This window comes from Diceros bicornis, chromosome 22 (genome assembly GCF_020826845.1).
Source record: "Diceros bicornis minor isolate mBicDic1 chromosome 22, mDicBic1.mat.cur, whole genome shotgun sequence".
NCBI classification, from domain to species: Eukaryota; Metazoa; Chordata; class Mammalia; order Perissodactyla; family Rhinocerotidae; genus Diceros; species Diceros bicornis.
In genome coordinates, this window is record NC_080761.1 from 42,926,811 (window position 1) to 42,949,018 (window position 22,208).

Consider the following 22,208-nt stretch of genomic DNA (forward strand, 5'->3'; position numbering starts at 1 on the left):
GTGATCTGGGTGTATAAGAATTGGGCTTGTGCATATAGTACAGATAGGTATATTCTCCACTGATCATTTTTGGACTGTTAACATGAGATATAATTGTTGAGGAATCTAGCCAAAGGAACAGAATTAGTGAACTCTAAATGTAGAATACAGCGTGTGAGAAAGCTGTCCAATTTTTCTGATGAAATTATGGAGTTTATTGCCAAGATTGTGTCATTTTAAAATATTTTAATTTAGCAATAGTTTACCTATATACTTCTTTCAAAAAATATTCTTAGAAATGAATACGTGTGTAGAACGCTCAGTTAAAAAATGGCAGAAAGAAGAAAATAAGAATCCTTTATAATCTCACCACCTAGAGATAGCTACAATAAATATTCCAGGATATGTCCTTCTAGATGTGTGTATGTGTCATATTGAATCATAAAAATTACATCCTTTTGTTGTGTGATTTTTAAAAATATAACAACTTTCCACATAAATGGACATAATCTCCACCCATGTCCTCCAAAAGGAGGCTTGAGAGAAAGTATGAAAAGAATCTCTGTGTTACTTTCTAGACGTTTGATAAAAGGATATGTTTTGAGAGTGTTTGATTTCTGTTTTTTTGTTGTAAACACCATGAAAGTATTTGAAAGGAAAAAATGTCACCAATTATCCCATGACTCTCTAACAGCTATTATCATTTCTGAATTTTAATTCTTAATGTGTTGCTTTTATGCACAATTTTTACATATTTCCAAGTATATACATATACTTTGTGTTTTTTAACTTAATATTATATTATAAACATTTCCCTATTTTCCATATGTCTCCATAATATCATTTTTAAATGACTATGGAATATTCTATCAAGTTGATGAATCATAATTAACTTAACCATTTCCCTATTGGTCATTTAAAAAATTTCCATTATAGAGAACATCTTTATGCACATAGCTTTCTCTCTTCTGTATATAGCTTTCCTTAGGATAAAGTCTCAGCAATTTGTTAGTAGGCAAGAGTCTGAGGAATTGATGACGATAGGAATGGCATGGCCTCATTGCTCTTCAAAAGGATTGTACCGGATGTGGGTACCTCAGCCCTGTATGAATATGCAAAGCATATTCATGGCGGTTAAAAGCAGCATCGTTCTCCAGGGTTCATACCCCATTTCTGCCACTTGTGGCTCTGTAACTTGAGGCAAGCTGCTTAAGTCTCTAAGCCTCAGTTGCTTCTGTAAAGTGGAGAAAATAATTGAATCTTCTTTAGAGAGTTTTGTAAGGATTATGAGTTCATGAGTCACTTTATGTTACAGTGCTTAGAAAACAAAATAAATAATAAACACTTCCTAGTTATGATATTACAAAGCAAACCCACGTATAGATAAACAAATGACTACAATAAAAACCATTCAGGTATAAAATGATACCTTAAGATTGCCTTCATTTGCATTTCATTATCAGAAGGAATGAACATTTTTGCATGTATTTACTATTTGAGAGGTTATTTTTTTAATTAAATTTTAGACAGTTTCTTTTTAAAAATTTGCACCTTTTTTCTTTTTCCTTTGAAATAATTTCATACTTACAAAAAATGAAAACAGCCAAAGAACTCCTATATTCCTTTCACCCAGAGACCCTGTTCAGGTTTCACTGAGAGTCCAAATGACGTCTTTAGTAGAAAAAGAATTTAATCCAGAATGTCACACTACACTTATTTGTCATGTCTCTTCAGTCTCCTTCAATCTGGAACAGTTCCTCAGTCATTCTGTGACTTTCACGACTTGACCATGTTTTCAGATTAGAAGCCAGGTATTTTATAGAACGCTCCTCTATTTGGGTTTACCTGATACTCCTCATATGAGTCAGGTCAGTCCTCTTTGGCAGGAATATCACAGAAGTGGAGCTCTGCTCGCCTCGCCGCATCCTGTCAAGGGGTACGTGATGTCTGTCTCCCTCTACTGGTCATGTTAACTTTGATCCCTTGGATAAGGTGACATCTTCCAGATTCTCCGCTATAAACTTTCTCTTTTCCATTTATCATTAATAAATATTTTGTGTGGAGATATTTTGAGACTTTATGAATATCCCATTTTTCATCCAACTTTCACCCATTAGTTTTAGTATCCATTAATGCTTTCTTGCCTGAATTAATTACTATGATCATTGCCAAAAGATGATTCTTAACATTCCCTTATTCCATTTACGCTCTTTAGTAGGCATTCTACTGTAAGGAAGAGCTGCCTCCTTTCTTCCTTCCTGCCTGCCTTCCTTCCTGCCTGCCTTCCTTCCTTCCTTCCTGCCTGCCTTCCTTCCTGCCTGCCTTCCTGCCTGCCTGCCTTGCTTCCTTCCTTCCTTCCATATGGACTCCTAAATTCCTATTTTATTTAATCACATTATTAAATTATTCATTATTTTGATCCTCAAATTGTTCCAGATTAGATCAGTAAGAGCCTCTTTAAGTTGGCTCTTGTGTGCTTTTGACATAACCCCATCATTCTTCGAGTACTTCCTTACTTTGTGGCACAAAAAGATGTTCTAGGCTCATCTTGTACTATCCTCAGCCCTATAATAGCCAGGTAGCTCAGGTTCCTTTTAGTGGAGAATGGTATTTAGAAGCTAAGATCTTGGTACATATTCTCTCGTTGCTGCTGGGGTAATCACTGCTCACAGACCCTTTCAGTGGATAGATTTAGGAAATACACACACACACACACATACACACACTCACACTCACACACACTCTCTCTCTTTCACGTCTGTATTTCTAGATCTAGCTATCTATATTGAAAACCACAAGTTCACACCAATATCTCCAATTCCAGTTCAAAGATTCCACAGGATTCATTCTACCTTTCCCTTTTTTCGTGTTTGTAACTTTCTTTTCTGACAGTAAGAAACCTGGCTCCCATTGTTCTCAATATATTTGCTCATTTGTTGAGTCCCTCCATATGTAACCAATCTCCTGTCCCCACTGGGCCACAGCCCAGCTAAAGCTGCCTTTCTCTCTCAGGTCCTGATCTCCCCTGGGCAGCCACCCTGCATGGCAGCCTTCTTGGTACTAAGGGGCCCAGGGATGTGTTTGTTTCTGATAACTCTGAATGTTGTTGAAATACTTGGTCTTAAGACAGAACATCCTACCACCTCTTAATATCTGACTGACATATCAGAATCATCAGCTGTTTTCAGTGACCATCTGAGCACTTTCTGGCAGGAGGCTAGGCATCTCTTAGTCCCCACAAATATAACATGCTGCAATGACCTCTACCTGTGTTTTCGAAGGAATTTGTCTAGAAAAATCATACTCATCCTTTCCATCTTGGTTTAAACATCCTTTCCTCAGTGGGGGAAGAGGGAGGATTCCTCAATGTTCCCGATTAGTTTAGATTTCTTCTGTGGTACTTATATATGTTTTTCATATTACTTTACATAGTATAATTATTTGCTCAGTTATTTATGATTCTCTGTATAAAGTCCGTCTTTCCCATTAGACTGTAATTTCCTCAAGGGCAGGAAAAACATCTGTGTTTTATCCTAAATGCTTAGAACAGAGTACTTGGCATGTGATAGTTTTCAAGTATTTGTTGATCTACAGCTTTAAGCGTATATATACGTACATGTGTGTTTGTGTGTGTCTGTGTGTATATATATATATATATATATACACACAGACACACACATACTGGATAATTCTAGGCTAAGTTGCTTCTAAACAATGCTGAAAATGGAGAAAATAACGACATATGCACACTACACAAGCGACAGGCTGGTGATGGGGAATATACACACCACCAGCTGTTAGCCTACTTGTTACCAGACTTTTACTGTAGGGATTACATGTGTGCTTTGTGGCATTGAGATCTGATCCTCTGTGTAGCCAAAGTATGTGTGATAATGGGTCCTGTTGTAATGCATTATGTTCGGATATGCCATTTATATCAGGGTTCTTTGAGGCTGTCAAGTGGATGAGAGATTTAAAGCAACTTTGTATCCGGATTTTAAAACATCTGGATCCTTTTAACAAGTACTTTAGGACTTCTCAGTTCCAAATCCATTGTCTATAAAGCATTCCAGCATTTCCTTTTATCTAAGGCACTTGTTTGAAAGATAAAGCACTGTAATAAGGGAGCTGACCATTCCTGTTGCTTAGATTTGGATTCTTGTGTCCAGTGCTAAAGATCTCTGGGGAAGGAACCATGTGCCTCTGTTCTCCTGTTTCGGGACTCCCTCTCTTTCCATACCTCCCTGCAAATGTGTGGAACTGCCACGTATTTTCTCCATTCCTAACAGTTACTGTAATTCCTTTCATTCCAGTTAGTGTCAGAATTAGTTCTCTAAATATAGTGGAAAATGTTGTGTGACTCTAGTTTGGCTACTCAGTACTGAGTCTCTGCCCTTTGAAAAGAGGAAGATTTATTGCATTACAGCACTTACTTGATTTTCAACCCTATGCTCCATTTTGCAAGTTCTCCTTGTTTCTGACACTTGCTTGTATATCAGGTCAGCTCTAAAGAGTATAGAAGCAACGTGTAATGTGTATGGTAAGGGTAGTTATTGGTGAAAGTTCTGTTGTCCTGTCAAGGGAGTGCTCGTTGTCTTAAGCAATAAAACATCTGGAAAATGGTCATATTTCACACTGGGTCATGGTAGTCGAGGACAGGTTGAATGTCTTTCCTGATTCTCTAGATCCTCTAGAAACTGCAAAATTTCTGTAGTGAATTCTACAGAAGGATGTGGAATAAAATTTTAAGTAATTTTGAAAACACTTGATGTGCGAAAAAAACTTTAATAGGAATTTGCTTATGAATTAATGATTTCCAATAAAGAATTGGATTCATGTCGTTAATAGAGAAAAGTAATTCTGTGCACAGATATTTACTATACTGTCTGCCAGTTCATCAGGCCATTTCTGTGAATCGTGAGCCAAAAGGACCCCAGAAAAGCAGCTTAATTTTTGTGGTTTTATTTTTGTAAAATCAAAGACTCCAATTTGCAGCCAACGTTGTGTAGGGACAGTTGCTGTATGTGTGTAATCAGTATAGTTATGCAAATAGCCAACCAGTTAATTCTTATCACAGCATAAGTAATATGCCTCCACCTTCTCCATTGCTCAGCCACAGTTTATTTGGTGTGCTGGCTGGGGGGAGGGGGACAACCTCCCCCTGAGCCCTTGCTACTCCCACCAGGGGGACCTGGCCCTCCCCTCGCCCCAGGCGAGCCCGAAGGGCCTTCGCTCTTGGTGGCTTCCCTGCTTCCGCCACCCCCCTCAGACCTTCTTCCACCCCCTTCTGCACCTCCTAGCAACCTCCTGGCCTCTTTCCTGCCCCTGTTGGCCCTGGGCCCCACAGCTGGGGATGGGGAGGGATCTGCAGAGGGAGCTGGGGGTCCAAGTGGGGAGGCATATTCAGGTTTGGGAGATCTGCCCCCCCTACTGTTCCCCCCCCTTTCAGCCCCCCCTACCCTCATAGCTTTAAATTCTGTGCTGCTGGCTGCCAGCCTGGATCCCCCCTCTGGGACGCCCCCCCAGCCCTGTGTCCTGAGTGCCCCCCAGCCTGGACCACCTACCTCCAGTGTCACCACGGCAACTACTGACCCGGGGGCCGCCTCTCTGGGCAAGGCCCCCTCCAACTCAGGGAGACCCCCTCAACTCCTTAGCCCTCTGCTGAGTGCCAGCCTACGGGGTGACCTGTCTTTGCTGACCAGCCCTGGAACCCTCCCCAGCCTGTTGCAGCCTCCTGGCCCTCTTCTCTCTGGCCAGTTGGGGCTGCAGCTCCTCTCTGGGGGAGGAGCTCCTCCACCCCTCTCAGAGGCTTCTAGTCCCCTAGCCTGCCTGCTACAGAGTCTCCAGATCCCTCCAGAGCAGCCAGAAGCCCCCTGTCTGGCCCCTGAGAGCCCCACCTCAGCCCTTGAATCGGAGCCTGCCCGGCCTCCCCTCAGTGCGTTAGCCCCACCCCACTGTTCTCCCGACCCCCCAGTCACTGAGCTGCTCACTGGGAGGGGGTCAGGGAAGCGGGGCGGAGGGGAGGAGGGGGACTTCGGGGCATTAATGGTGAGGCCAGGCCAGGCTGGGGCCGAGAGCCTGGCAGCCGGCGGGAGCCTGGCCGACTGGCCCTCAAGTGGGGGGCACGTGGTGGCTTCAATGGACAAATGGAACGGTCCCCAAGAAGGACCCACCATTGGCAGCATAATGGGGAGCTGGCTGAAGGGGGTGCTGAGCCCAAGGATCCATCCCCTCCCAGGCCCCATTCTGAGGACCTTAAGGTGCCCCCGGGGGTAGTCAGAAAGTCTCGTCGTGGCCGGAGGAGAAAATACAACCCTACACGGGACAGCAGTAGCACCTGCCAGGACGTTACCTTGGACCCCAGCCCCACAAGCCGCGCGGCTGTCCCTCTGCCTCCCCGGGCCCGCCCTGGCCGTCCTGCCAAAAACAAGAGGAGGAAACTGGCCCCATAGCAGCCATCCCTGGAGCTGGATCTGACCCTGACTGGGGAGAGCTGGGTGCTGAGCCTTGGGAGCCCCTGCCAGCCACCTGCACCTGTGGACAGAGGGTGGGGGCACTACTCCCCACTCAGAGCACAAATGCAACCCCCTCCCCCACAATCCCATCCTGAGCCATTGCAGGGGCTAGGGAAGCTCACCTCCTCCCCCCGAAAGCCATGTCACTGAAAAGGCCTGGGGGGTGTGGTATATGGCCCTCTCCCCACCAGGCTAAGGGGAACACCCCCTTCCCCAGGTCTTTTATTTCTTTAAGTTATTTTTGCACAAATGACTCTTTTATATTTAATTCGACTTCATTGCCTCCCTTCTTGAAGCCAGCAGGCTCAGTTTACAAACCTGTGAGCTACTGTTGGCTGCTGCCCTCCTTCCCAGTGAAAGGTACAAAGCAATAAGCATCATGCATCCTCCCTCACCCCTCCAACGCCCCTCTGCCTCTGGCTCAGGTTGCTCAAAGCACACATCCCCTCTTACCCCTGTCCCCAGGTTTGAAACACATAGCCTCATTTCAAGGTGTAGCCAGCGTCCCTCTACTTTCCTCCGGAATATAAAAAGGGGGAAGGGGGCAAAGGAGCCTGCTGGGCCTCTCCTCCCGGACACACTACACTGCCCCTTCGCCCCCCGTCAGAACGCTCAGAGACGTTGTGATGATGCGACTGAGGATTATGCAACGCGGTCCAACCGGAGCGGCCAGCATGACCAGCTGTCCAGGGGCTGCCTCCTGCCTTTTCTTTTGTAAAGACACGACCCTTGGGAGTTTTAATTCTGTTTTGTACTTGCCCTGTGGGGCCTCCACTGCTTTTCTATGGGAGACACTCTTAATTTAACAGATGAGAATATTTTGAAACTCTGGCTCTGACTCTGTACTCATTTTTTCCTTAGTTCTTTGATAAGAACAGGTTACAATTTCAATCCTCTTGTAGTCGCGAGTGGCTTAGGCTGCCTATTACGCTGTGGATGTCTCAGTGCTGCCTCTTCCCCAGGAAACACAGCAGAGGCCACACAGAGTACAACAGCATTTAATGGTCAGAAACAGTTGTACAGTTACAATCAGCCACAGAAGCTGTGCTGGAGGACAGGACCCAGTCCTTCCCCACACCAGGCAAAGCAGTACTGGACATGAGCTGGCAGGTGGCTGGGCCCACATCATCCCCAGGGCCTGTGAGGGGAGACCACCATCTAATATCCCCCAGCTACCACTCTATTCATCAGAGGAGGGGTGTACACCCCACATGCAAGAAGAACCCCTTGCCCCCAGTGTCAAATGGGGTGGGGATGTGAGAGTTATAATTAAGGGGAGACCCTATGTAAGCTGTTAACAGAGTTCAGAGGGGTAAGGATTACCCCCATTCTTCATCTCCCAAAGGTGCTCACTTTCCCAGCTTCTTCATCTGTTCATCAATATTGGCAAAATTCCCTTCAATTGTGGACAGGTTCTCACGCATGGTGGTCTGCACCTAGAAAGTGACAGAGATGTTTTACTCTGTCAGGACCAGGTGCTTACCTGGATGAGGACCTGGAGAAATTCTCTTGGAGAAGACAAAAAAGAAAAAAAAAAAAAATTTATCTCACCTGATTTTTTCTTGTCTCTTTGTCCTCTCTCTAGAACATAAGCTCCATGAGCATAGTGACTTTTCTGTCTTGCTCAACACTGTCACCACTGTCTGGAACAGTGCCTGGTACCTAGTAGATATTCAATTAATGGTTGAATGAATGAATGTGTGTATGAATTTATTTACTTTTTTGGTCAGAAATTCTTCAACTTGTAACAGCAATGGTTAACTCCTTGGTAATATTTCCTGCACTCCTAGTATTATATCTCAAGAGAAAATAGAAATAGAGCTTCAGTTACTGGTAACACAGCATAGAGGAGTGGCAAGTGTGTTGAGCTTTTAACATTTTCAAAAAGCAAGAGTGTTTGTTGGAGGGGAGAGAGATATCGCTGGAAGGCACCCTGCTCCTTTTACCTTCTCAAGGTGGCGGAGGCAAAGGTAAGGAGGTAGGTTAGTTGTGGCTAGCGAAGAAAACACGCTGATTTTTGAGATACCTCTAGTTGGAGATAAGAGTCGAAAACATCAGAGGAAGGCTGGGATTAGGAGTTACTAGTCATCAACATGTAAGTAGTATGTGAAACTAAGAGTAAATCAGCTCGAGGAGTGAAAAGCAGAGGAAAAACAGTTTAGGGAAGCATTTATTTCAAGAATGAGGGCATGATACAGTTTTAGATGGAAAAGTATGGAAAGAAAGACTGAAAAAATCCCTTTGAATGTGGCATTTAGATAGCAATTAGAAATCTTAGCAAAGGCAGTATAAGTGGAGTGATAGGGCCAATAGCTAGATAGTAATTATGTTAGGGTGCTTTTTGTTAAGAAGTCAGTTGCCTCACTTCAACTGACTCAAAAGTAAAGATAATTTATTGCAGGGATTCCTAGGATTCCCAGGAATCTCAGGGCAGAAACTGTACTTCCAGCCCTTGAGAGTACTAGGAACTGAAAGATACTAGGCACCAAGACTTTATCTTGCTCTTTCTCTCTATCTTTTTTTCTTTTGTGAGGAAGATCAGCCCTGAGCTAACATCCATGCAAATCTTCCTCTTTTTGCTAAGGAAGACCGGCTCTGAGCTAACATCTATTGCCAATCTTCCTCCTTTTTTTTTTTTTTCCCCCAAAGCCCCAGTAGATAGTTGTATGTTACAGTTGCACATCCTTCTAGTTGCTGTATGTGGGACGCGGCCTCAGCATGGCCGGACAAGTGGTGCATTGGTGTGCGCCCAGGATCCGTACCCGGGCCGCCAGTGGCAGAGCGCACACACTTAACTGCTAAGCCACGGGGCCGGCCCCTCTCTCTGTCTGTCTTTCAGGAGCTGCATAATATCGGTCTCTCTCATGAATTCTGTTTTTCTCTCCAGATATTGCTTCTTCTCTTTCTATGCTTCTTGTGCTTTTCTTTATTATTGTGATGAAATACACATAACATAAAATTTACCATTTTAACCATTTTAGAGTGTACAATTCAGTGGCATTTAGTACATTCACAATGTTGTGCAACCATCACCATTATCTGGTTCTGGAACATTTTCATCACCCCAAAAGGAAACCTTGCACCCAGTGAGCAATTGCTCCCCATTCCTCATTTCTCCCAGCCTCTAGCAACCAATAATCTGCTTTCTCTCTGTGGATTTGCCTATTCTGTATATTTCATTTAAATGGAATCATACAATATGTGACCCTTTGTGATTGGCTTCTTTCGCTTAGCATAATGTGTTCAAAGTTTATCCCTGTTGTAGCAAGTATCAGTATTTCATTCATTTTTATGACCAAATACTATTCCATTGTATAGATATACAACATTTTATTTATCCATTCATCAGTTGATGGACATTTGGGTTGTTTCCACCTTTTGGCTATTATCAGTGGTGCTGTTATGAAGATTTATTTCTGTATAAGTTTTTGAACACCTGTTTTCAGTTCTTTTGGGCATATATCTAGGAGGGAAATTGCTAGGTCATGTAGTAATTCTGTTTAAATTTTGAGAAACTACCAAACTGTTTTTCCACAGTGGCTGCACCGTTTTACATTCCTACCAGTGATGTATGAGGGTTCCAGTTTCCCCACATCCTTAAAAAAGGACTTGTTCTTTTTTATTATTATTGCCATCCTATTGATGTGAAGTAATATCTCATTTGGTTTTTATTTGCATTTCCTAATGACTAATGGTGTTTGCCATCTTTTTAAGTACTTGGCCATTTGTAGTATATCTTCTTTGGAGAATTATCCGTTTAAGTCCTTTGCTCATTTTAAAAATTAGATTATCTTTTTGTTATTGAGTTATAAGAGTTCTCTGTATATTCTGGATGCTAGACCGTTATCAGATATACAATTTGCGAATATTTTCTTGCATTCTATAGGTTGTATTTTTACTTTCTTGATAATATCCTTTTCATAAAAGTTTTTAACTTTTACAATGTCCAACTTATCTCTTTTTCCTTTTGTTGCTCATATTTTTGGTATCATATCTAAGAATTCATTGCCAAATCAAAGGTTGTGAAGATTTACCCCTATGTTCTCTTCTAAGAGTTTTATGATTTAATTCTTAAATTTAAGTTGTTGATCCATTTTGAGTTAATTTATGTATATGGTGTTAGGTAGGGGTCCTGCTTCATTATTTGCATGTGGGTATTGAGTTGTCCCAGCACCATTTGTTGAAGATACCATTCTTTTCCCATTGAATTACCTTAGCATCCTTGTCAAAAATCAATTGGCCATAAATGTATGGGTTTATTGCTGGCCTCTCAATTCTATTCCGTTTGTTTATATGTCGATCCTTGTAGATGCCAATACCACACTGTTTTGATTACTGTTGCTCTGGTAGTAAGTTTTGAAATTGGTATGTGTGAGTCATCCCAATTTTTCTTTTTCAAGATTGTGTTGGCTATTTGTGGCCTCTTGCAATTCCCTATGAATATGAGAATTGGCTTTTCCATTTCTGCAAATAAGGCTGTTGAAATTTTGATAGGGATTGTGTTGAATCTATAGATGGCTTTGGGTAATATTGTCATCTTAACAATATTAAGTATTCCAATCTGTGAACATGAGATATCTTTCCATTAATTTAGATCTTCTTTAATTTCTTTCAGCAATGATTTGTGCTTTTCAGTGTATGTGTCTTTCACATTGGTTAAATTTATTCCCAGGTATTTTATTGTTTTGGGTGCTATTGCAAGTGGACTTGTTTCTTAATTTCCTTTTTAGAGCATTCATTGATGGAATATAGAAATACAACTGATTTTTGCGGGTTGATCTTATACTTTACAACTTTATTGAATTCTGTTTTTCTGTGTGTAGGATCATGTCATCAGCAAATAGTTAGTTTTACTTCTTCTTTTTAAATCTGGATGCCTTTTGTTTCTTTTTCTTGTGTAATGGCTCTGGCTAGAACATCCAATACAAAGTGGTGAAGGTGGACATCCTTGGTTTGTTCCTGATTGTAGAGGAAAAGCTTTCACCATTGAGTATGATGTTAGCTGTGGGTTTTTCACAAATGCCCTTTATCATGTTTAGATAACGTCATTCTATTCCTAATTTTTTAAATATTTTTATCATGAAAGGGTGTTGGATTTTAGCAAAAGCTTTCTGTGTCAATTGAGATAATTATGTGTTTTTTCCCCATTCATTTTATTAATGTGGTGTATTACATTGATTTTCTTATGTTGAATGACACTTGCATTTGTGGGATAAATCCTTCATAGTTATCATGTATAATCCTTTTAATATGCCATTGGATTGAGTTTGCTAGTGTTTTGTTGAGAATTTTTACATCTATATTCATAACAAATATTGATCTGTAGTTTTCTTTTATTGTGGTGTCATTGGCTTTGATATCAGGATAATGCTGGTCTCATAGAATGAGTTTTGTTTTTCCTTCCTTTTCTGTTTTTTGGAAGAAATTAGGAAGGATTGATGTTAATTTTTCCTTAAATGTTTGATAGAATTTACCAGTAAAACCATCTGGTCCTGGACTTTTCTTTGTTGGGAGGTTTTTGATTACTGATTCAATCTCTTTGCTTGTTATAGGTCTGTTCATATTTTCTATTTATTCTTGAGCCAGTTTTGGTAATTTGTGTGTTTCTAGGAATTTTTAAATTTCATCTAGATTATCTAATTTATTGGCACACAATTTTTAATAGTTTTCTCTTATAATCTTTTTTATTTCTGTAAAGTCAGTTGAAATGTTCCCTCTTTCATTTCTGATTTTAGTTATTTCCATCTTCTTTCCCAATCATTATGCCTTTTATTTCCTTTTCTTGTCTTTTTGCATTAGCTGGGACTTCCAATATAATATTGAAAAGGAATGGTGAGAGGAGACGTCCCTGCCTTTTCCTGATCTTAGTGAGAAAGCTTCTAATTTCTCACCATTAAATATGATGTTAGCTGTAGAGTTTTTGTAGATATTCTTTATCAAGTCGAGGAAGTTCCCTTCTATTCTTAGTTTACTAAGTTTTTATCATGAATGGGTATTGGATTTTGTCAAATGCTTTTTCTGCATCTACTGGTGTATTCATGTCATTTTTCTTCTTTAGCTTATTGATATGATGGATTACATGAATTGATTTTTGAATTTTGAACCAGTCTTGCATACCTAGGATAAATCCCACTTGGTCATCATGTCTAATCCTTTTTGTGTATTGTTGGATTCTACTTGCTAATATTTTTTGAGGATTTTTGCATCAATTTCATGGGAGAGATATTGGTTTATAGTTTTCTTGTAATGTCTTTGTCTGGTTTTGGTATTAGGGTAATGCTGTCCTCATAGAATGAGTTAGGAAGCATTTCCTCTGCTTTTGTCTTCTGAAAGATTATAGAGAATTGGTGTAATTTCTTCCTTAAATGTTTGGTAGATTTCATGAGTGAACCCATCTGGGCCTGGAGCTATCTGTTTTGGAAGGTTATCAATTATTGATTCAATTTTTAAATGGACATAGGTCTACTCAGGTTGTCCATTTCTTCTTGTATGAGTTTTGGCAGTTTGTGTCTTTCAGAAAATTCATTCATTTCATCTAGGTTATCAAATATGTGGGCATAGGGTTGTCCACACTGAACCTTCAGCATTTTGTCAATTACAGTCCAGGTTTTCCTACTCCAGCACTGGTTCCTGTGGTGGTTTCTGCTCATGAATCTCTGCTCCGGTAATCCGTGACTCCCTGTGTTCGTCTATGTGTCTCTCCAATACTGGGGGCAGCAGGTTGCCCTGTGTCCTTCCCTCTCTCATGGATCTAAGACGAGTTGTTGATTTTTCAGTTTGTTCTGCTTTTTACTTGTTGTTAGGACAGAGTGGCAACTTCCAAGCTCCTTACATGCAGAACCGGAAACTGGAAGTCTCTCCTTTTTTTTATTGTGGTAAAAAACCAATAACATAAAATTTACCTTCTTAACCATTTTTCATTGTACAGTTCAGTAGTGTTAGGTATAGTCACATCATTGTGAAATCAACCTGTAGAACTTTTTCATCTTGCAAAGCTGAATCTCTATACCCATTAAACAATACCTACTCTTTCCCCCTCCCCCACCCTCTACTTTGTATACTATGAAGAGAATTTTACTTTCTCTTTCTATAAATTTGACTACTTTAGATGCCTGATATAAGTGGAATCATACAGTTGTTTGTCTTGTTATGACTGGCTTATTTCACTTAGTATACTGTCCTCAAGGTTCCTCCATGTTGCAGCATATGACAGGATTTCTTTTCTTTTTAAGGCTGAATACTATTCCACTGTATGTATATACCACATTTTGTTTATCCATTTAGCCATCAGTGGATATTTGGGTTACTTCCACCTTTTGGCTATTGTGAATAGTGCTTCTGTGAACATGAGTGTACAAATATCTCTTTGAGACTCTGCTTTCAATTCTTTTGGACCCAGAAGTGGGATTTCCAGGGCATATGGTAGTTCTATTTTTAATTTTTTTTTTTTTTTGAGAAAGATTGGCCCTACGCTAACATCTGTTGCCAATCTTCCTCTTTTTTTTTTTTCTCCCCAAAGCCCCAGTACATAGTTGTATATCACAGTTGTAGAGTTGTAGCTCTTCTATGTGAGATACTGCCTCAGCGTGGCTGATGAGCGGTGAGTAGGTCCAGACCCAGGATCCAAACTGGTGAACTCCAGGCTGCTGAAGCGGAATGCGTGAACTTAACCGCTACGCCACTGGGCCACAAAAAATATTTTTAATTTTTTGAGGAGCCATCGTACTGTTTTCTGTAGTGGTTCTACCATTTTACAGTCCTACCAACAGTGGAACAATGTTCAGATTTCTCCATGTCCTCGCCAACATTTGTTATTTATTTTCCTTTTCTTTGTTTTTCTGTGGTAGCCATCCTGATGGGCGTGAGGTGGTATCTCACTGTGGTTTTGATTTGCATTTCTCTGATGACTGGTGATGTTGAGCATCTTTTCATGTCCTTGTTGGCCATCTGTATATCATCTTTGGAGAAATGTCTGTTCAAGTTCTTGGCCCATTTTTATATGTTTCTCCTTTTCCCTATGCTTCTCCTTTCCTCAACTTTTTCCTTTTGTTGACTCTGCCTCTGCTTCCTCCTGTTTTTTAACTTTTACTAATTCTGCTGCTTTTCCTGCTGATTCTGCCTTTGCTTCTCCTTTTTCCTATGCTCCTGCTTTCTGTAGCTGTTTTTTCTTTTACTGACTCTGCTCCTGTTTCTGCTTCTCCCTTTTTTTCAGTGTCTGCTGATTCCGCTACTTTTTCTGCTGATTTTGTCTCTGCTTCTCCTCCTCTTTCCTGTGTTTCTCCTTTCTGTACCTGTTTTTTCTTTTGCCAGCTCTGCCTTCACTTCTGCTTCCTTCTTTTATTCCTTACTGTCTGCTGATTCTGCTGCTTTTTCTGCCTCTGCTTCTCCTCTTTCCTGTGCTGCTTCTTTTCCCTATGCTTCTCCCTTTTGCTCATGCTTCTCCTTTCTGCAGCGTTTTTTTCCTTTTGCTGACTTTGCCCTCACCTCTGCTTCTCCCTTTTTTAGTGTCTGCTGGTTCTGCTGCTTTTTCTGCCTCTGCTTCTCCTTTTTCCTGTGCTTCTCCCTTTTCCTGTGCTTCTCCCTTCTGTGGCTGTTTTCTCCTTTCGCTGGCTCTGCCCTCGCCTCCGCTTCCCCTTTTGTCAGTCTGCTGCTTCCGCTGCCTTTTCTGCTTGTGCTTCTCCTTTTCCCTGTGCTTCTCCTTTTCCCCGTGCTTCTCCTTTCTGTAAGTGTTTTCTCCTTTCGCTGGCTCTGCCCTCGCCTCCGCTTCCCCCTTTGTCAGTGTCTGCTGCTTCCGCTGCCTTTTCTGCCTGTGCTTCTCCTTTTCCCTGTGCGTCTCCTTTTCCCCGTGCTTCTCCTTTTCCCCGTGCTTCTCCTTTTCCCTGTGCTTCTCCCTTCTGTGGCTGTTTTCTCCTTTCCCTGGCTCTGCCCTCGCCTCCGCTTCCCCCTTTGTCAGTGTCTGCTGCTTCCGCTGCCTTTTCTGCCTGTGCTTCTCCTTTTCCCCGTGCTTCTCCTTTCTGTAAGTGTTTTCTCCTTTCGCTGGCTCTGCCCTCGCCTCTGCTTCCCCTTTTGTCAGTCTGCTGCTTCCGCTGCCTTTTCTGCCTGTGCTTCTCCTTTTCCCTGTGCTTCTCCTTTCTGCAAGTGTTTTCTCCTTTTGCCAGCTCTGCCCTCGCCTCCGCTTCCCCTTTTGTCAGTCTGCTGCTTCCGCTGCCTTTTCTGCCTGTGCTTCTCCTTTTCCCCGTGCTTCTCCTTTCGCTGGCTCTGCCCTCGCCTCCACTTCCCCTTTTGTCAGCGTCTGCTGATTCTGCTGCCTTTTCTGCTGATGCTGATTTCCCTTCTGCTGCTTATGTTGATCCTGCTGCTTTTGCTTCTCCTTCTTGGTCTTCTCTTTTTTTATACATCAGTTCTGACCTCCTTGTAAGTTCACTTTTGTATGACCTTTAATGGCTACCCCAACCCTGACTGCACCTTATGGGTCCACTCGTAACTGCTCCACTGTCTCATTTGTTTACTTTCAAGTTACCCCCACCTGAGAAAAAAAGGATATACTATTAAAGTCACGGTACTATGTCTTAGCTGGTTAACCTATGGAATGGCTGTTACTTGAGGAGCTCATGTCTGGAGCAGTTAGCTGTGGCACAGGCTGAGGAGTAGAAGTAGCAAATTACATGATACAGAACATGACCATTTAGGGCCAAGGACTGAAGGTAACATAGTTCTTAGAAAGGAATGTACCTGAATAGACAGTAATAGTCTCCTCTTCTGGAAGTGGATGGAGAAGTGAATAAGGGATGAGGCAATAATGCAGAGTAAGTTACTCCTTTTAGGAAGCTGGGTGATAAGACACAAGAGAGTATGGAAGACAGCTAAGTAGCAGTGTGGAATATACCTGTCTAGACAAGAGGGAAATAAGAGAGAGAAGAACAGAAGGAGCAAGGTTTTGTAGCAAATGAGGTTGAGATTAAGAGCACAAAATTGAAGGATTGACCACAATTGAAGATGTGAGACCAAATCCTTTGAAACTAGAAGAACTAGGAGGGAAGGTTGGCCTTTTCCACTTTCATGATGCTATAGAAGTGTTTGATTATTTTGTTCCTTTCTATTGCAGGTCCTGAATCTGTATCTCCTTCCCTTCTCAAAGTAGTGATGAAACCCATAGCTACTGTTGGACAAAACTACCAATATCCTCCTGTGAACTGGGCTGCACTCCTCTCTCCACTTATGAGGCTAAACTTTGGTAAATACCAAGTGTTTTTAGGTCTTCAGACTCTACTTTTAGGATGTGACATGAGTAGAAAAATAGATTATGTGTCACAATTGGTAGTGACTAGATAGACTTTTGGGATCTTGAGGTTTATCTTCTTGGATGGGACAGGTGGGTTACTTTCACTGAGTCACTTTGTAAATAGCTGAGGGTGAGGAGAAGGAGGGCTGAGGACACAGACCCGGTGCATTCATCAAAATACTACTTGACTGAGATGTGCATAGTGCCGGCTGTGTGGTTCAGGTCCCAGAAAGCCTGCTTTGATGGTTATCAAACTGCATTTCCAGAGCCCTAGGTTTCAAAGAAGTACCCTATGGGATAGTATCTTCATTTTCTATTGCTACTCTAACAAATTACCATAGACTTAGTGGCTTGAAACGACACAACTGTGTTATCTTATAGTTCTGTAGGTCAGAAGTCCAATGTGGTTCTCACTGGGCTAAGGTCAAGGTATGGATAGAGCAGCATTCCTTTCTGGATGCCCTAGGGGAGTGCTATGGTCTGAATGTTTGCATCCCTCCCAAATTCATATATTGAAATCCTAACCCCTGTGTGATGGTATTAGGACGTAGGGCCTTTGGGAGGTGATCAGGTCATGAGAGTGGAGCCCTCTTGAGTGGAATTAGTACCCTTATAATAGAGATCCAAAGAGCTCCCTAGCGCCTTCCAACAATGTGAAGACACAGCAAGAAGTCAGCAGTCTACAACATGAAAAAGGCTACTCACCAGAGCCCAACCGTGCTGGCACTCTGATCTTGGACTTCCAGCCACCAGAACTGTGAGAAATAAATTTCTGTTGTTTATAAACCACCCAGATTGTGGTGTTTTGTTATACCTAGTCCAAACAGACTAAGACAGGGAGAATCTATTTCCTTTCCTTTTCCAGCTTCTAGAGGCTACCCACATTCCTTGGCTTGTGACCCCCTTTCTCCTTCTTCAAAGCCAGCAATGGAGGGCTGGGGCCTTCTCATGCTGTCATCTTTCTGGCTCTCTGCAACTGGGAAAGGTTTTCCATGTTTAAGGATTCATGTGATTAATGGGTCCATTTGAATAATCCAGAATAACCTTCCTATCTCAAGGTCCTTAACCTTAACCACATCTGCAAAGTTCCTTTGCTGTGCAAGGTAACATATTCACAAGTTCCGGGAATTAGGATGCAGACATCTTTGGGGGCCACTGTTTTATTTACTACAGATACTTTGTGGTGAGAGGCAAAGGGAATGCATACCTGCATATCTCCAGTTCATCCACAGCAGCCTCTTTTATGGAGTTGGCATATGCAAATTTAATTTCATGTACTTGCCACATCCCCTCCTCCCAAAAAAAAAGAGGGAGGAAGAACAGTTTTTAACAGTGCTGTAAAATTGTGTGTGGGTGTGTTTGGCATGAGTGCTCTGTTATTTACAGTAGAGTGCTTACCTACATATGATATACGGAAAGATTTGTATACCATCATTGATGTGCAATCTAAGAGATAATCAAAGATGATTTTGACTGTACACAATTTTTCACTTAAATGCTTTCATTTGATCCTAATCTCTGTGTAAGATATGATGTCATCATGTCATCATACTGTGTTTGCAGAAATTTCCTTTAAAAAATATGTTCCCCTGCCCCTTCCCTGCTTTTGTGTGCTGTATTGAAAGTGTTTATGTTTTAGTAAAAATCCTTAGAAAAAAGAAAAGGTCTGGTTGGGAAAATTACATCTGCTGATGGGGATCAGACTATTAAGAAGACTCGATCGCTAGAGAATGTGGCTACATCTTTAAGTCCTTCCAGACCTATGCAGATTTCTCTATGTGCTGAATGCAAGGTTGGAAGGAGGGAAAAACAGAGACAAGGAGATTTTTGGCTAAAATTTTCTCAAATTTTTTAGAGTATTGGAGTGTTTAGTTTTCTCTGGATATCATAAGAGAAATTTCCCTAGCTAGTTCAAGGCCCTTGCCAGTTGCAAGACTTGGGACTGTGATGCCAGTGGGTACATTCTTTTGCCCCATAACTAAAAGATCTCTTTAAATACCTGTTGTTTACTGAAGTTCTATTACCTGTAGAAGTCACACAAGCGGATGCTTTGTTTCGAGACACTGAAGCCTGAAAATGAGTCAGAGAAGCGGCTATGGTTAGATATTCTTTTCCTTTCTTCTCTTTCAGGTGAAGAGATACAGCAGCTGTGCCTTGAAATTATGGTGACCCAGGCACAGTCATCCCAGAATGCAGCTGCACTGTTGGGACTGTGGGTGATACCACCATTGATCCATAGTCTGAGTGTATGTAGTAATTAAGGGTGTTGGGCAGCAGGAGGATATGGTTCTTCTTGGGGAGATTAACATTCATTTGGCTTGTGTTCTCAAAGACAAGAGTGGACGAATTGGGTTTTACAAAAATTGAGGGCTTCTCAGTAGCTGGCCAGCAGATTGGAAAATTATGTGATTCAGAACTCTGCCAGAGCCATCAGCGTTCATGCTTTCAACTACCATTTATTACAAAAAAAGGAAAGTGATGATCAGAGATATTAAAGTTCCTTTCTCAAGATCATACTGCTAGAAAGTGGTAGAGTTGAACCTAGCTTTATTTGTTTATATGATATACATAATCGTTTCAGTAAGTATTAAGAGGAAGGCAAATCCACATGTACTGGATATATGATCCCTCCCTTTCACAGAAAGGCAGCAATTAAGGTGAGTCTTGAAGGCTTGGGAGGATTTGGTTAGGCATCAAGTCACAGGCACTAGGGGATGTAGGTGGGAGGGTGGAGTTGGAGAGTAGAACATCTCTGCTAGGGTGTTCAGCTTGAGCAAAGTGCTGAGGGAAGAAGTGATCATCTAGCCTGGTGTTTGTGATAGAGAGAGGGGGCCAGCACCTTCCAGGGTATAGGCTAAGGGTAGATAAGAAGAATGGGGTGAGATTATTTAAAGATGTGAAATTAGTGAAGATGTGTAGTTTTGAGAACATTTCAAGCTAGGACACAGGGCAAAAAAAGCACATTCCATGGGGCCAGCCTGGTGGTATAGTGGTTAGGTTCGCGTGCTCCACTTTGGCGGCTTGGGGTTCGTGGGTTCAGATCCTGGGCACGGACCTACACGCAGTTCATCAGGCCGTGCTGTGGCAGCATCCCACATACAAAATAGAGGAAGATTGGCACAGATGTTAGCTCAGGGCCAATTTTCCTCACATACACACACAAAAAAGACAAAAAGAAAACCACATTCCATGGTTCCTTAGAGGTTTACCAATTGATTATTAGTTAAATGATCTCATCTTGTTATTCTTCTATTCTAGGAGGCTTTCATTCTTTGAGAATACTGCAAAGACCTGTTATTATTTCTTCAGTCTTTTGGCTTCAGTCCCTACTCTGTGCTTTTTTTCTTTTAAGCTTTCCTACATCTCCTAATTCTCTTTAATTGAGGGAGGATGTTATTGAGGTCTGCATCCTTTCTGTCAGCTGTTATCATTACCTATCTGCTCAAGCAGCTCCCATCTAGCTGCCACTTAGCACTTGCTATGGACCTGCTGCTTGTAAGCACTCCAGACATCAGATGGAATCTCTCTTCAACCCTGGCAGGCTGATTTATTTTTTTAATCTTTATTTAGTTATAATTGATATTCTATAAACTATGACCATTTTAAATGTAATTTGAGTTTTAGTACATTTATACATTTTTATCCGTCACCAAGAATACTTCTATCACCCCAAAAAGTTCCGTTGTGCCTACTTGTAGTCAATCCCTGCTCCCAGTCTCAGATCCAGGCTACCATGATCTGCTTTTTGTCTCTATAATTTTGCCTTTTTTAAAGAACTTTCGTATAAATTTAAATGCCATATAAACTTTAGAAATTCTTCAGAATGGAATCGTACAATATGAAGTCTTTTGTGTCTGGCTGGCTTTACTTCTGAGAAATAGATATTATTATTTCCATTTTATAGATTGATGAACTGAGGCAAATGGAGGTTAAGCAAAGTTCACATAGCTAATAAATGGGAGAGAGCCTGGCTGACTCCAAAGCCCGTGTCTTAAACACTAGCCTAGTAACTCCTTCCTTTTGAATCAGGTGTAACTCTACAGCCTGTTTTGTTGACCTCAGAAATTTTTCTGGGTTTTAGTTACACTTCCACTTCTCTTTTAGATCTGTGCTGCTCTTTTGCATTTGCCCTTGATTATGGACCTTTCCTGTTATCTTTGTTAATTAACAAATTAAGTTTGTGAATTCATTTTCTTACTTGTATGCCTTCTCATTTAAAAAAATGATCTGAAATGGCATATTCTTTAAAGTGAGCTCTTCAGATAACTCATGCAACTACATTGATCTTTTTTGAAATTTACTTAGTTTGTCAGATTTTATTTTTTATACCACCTCTTTTAGACTTGCTGCCCCTTTAGTGTCATACTTACATTTCTAAGAATTTTCGAAGCCCTCTCTCTTCAAGTCTGTGGCACATAACAGAGCTATTACTAGCTGAGCCCCTTCTTAGCTCTCATGAACTCTAAGATGCCCTGGTTAGTTCCACATGCTCAGCTGGTCAGAAATGGTCCCAGCATGCCGATTCCCTTATTATTTCCTTATGCTTCCTCAGAAGAAGAAATTAATAAAATCAGATATTCTGTTTCGTTGATTTCCAGCAGAAGAGCCTTTCATCTTCGGGAGCTTTTCTTGCCGGGGAATGTGACCTTTTCAGACTGAATGGCAAACTGCCATGTACTTTTAGAAGTAGCATTTTATTCCCTTCACTGAAAAGATCCAAAGTTTAAACTGAGTAGTTCACAGATGGATCGGCAGATACCACATATACACACGAGTCACTCTGGATCAGAGGTCACTGCAGCAGCCAAAATTACATGCGTTGGTGGCCCACTGGACATGAAGCTGTGGGAAAATGAGGGGCAAGGAAGTAACCTGAACCTTTTATCTCTCAGTCTACCCTCAAACACAGTGATGACCTAGAGGTTTAGAGCATTGCAAACCCAGACTTGCCTGTTTACGTCTGACCTCTTCTGTGTTGCTTCCAGCCGAATATCAAGAAATACCTCCTGGTATCTGTACCTCTGTGGATAAAACACGTCTCTGATGAGCAGATCCTGGGATTTGTTGAAAACTTAATGGTGGCAGTTTTTAAAGCAACTTCCCCAATTTCCAATCTTGAGTTATGCCTGAGGGCCTTACAGGGTCTGGGCCAGGCCATGAAACTCCCCAGCCCTTCCTTCCACCTCTGGAGTCTGCTCTGCGAAGCTACTGGGAAAATTTTTGACCTTCTGCCAAATAAGATTCGGGTGAGGAACAAAAATATTTACATTCCTGACAATTTATGTTTGGGATTTTTTAAAGCCTTTTTGGCAAAGCGGGAAGGTGTATGTTTTAAGAATGTGGTGAGAAGGCTAGCAAGAAATAACCACATTCTTCACTAAGAATGTGTTTGCTTCCAAGATCTAAATTGAGGTTGAATATTTAGAACCAAA

General features: G+C 41.5%; 1 protein-coding gene across 1 annotated transcript in view; it reads left to right on the forward strand.

Moving 5' to 3' along the window:
• Positions 1-22,208, forward strand: part of FOCAD (focadhesin) — a 269,185-nt gene that overhangs the window by 234,411 nt on the left and 12,566 nt on the right. Inside the window, exons 36-38 of the mRNA XM_058565883.1 lie at positions 16,600-16,728; positions 18,907-19,022; positions 21,762-22,022. Coding sequence (XP_058421866.1) covers positions 16,600-16,728; positions 18,907-19,022; positions 21,762-22,022 — 506 coding nt within the window. The remainder of the gene's footprint in view (positions 1-16,599; positions 16,729-18,906; positions 19,023-21,761; positions 22,023-22,208) is intronic.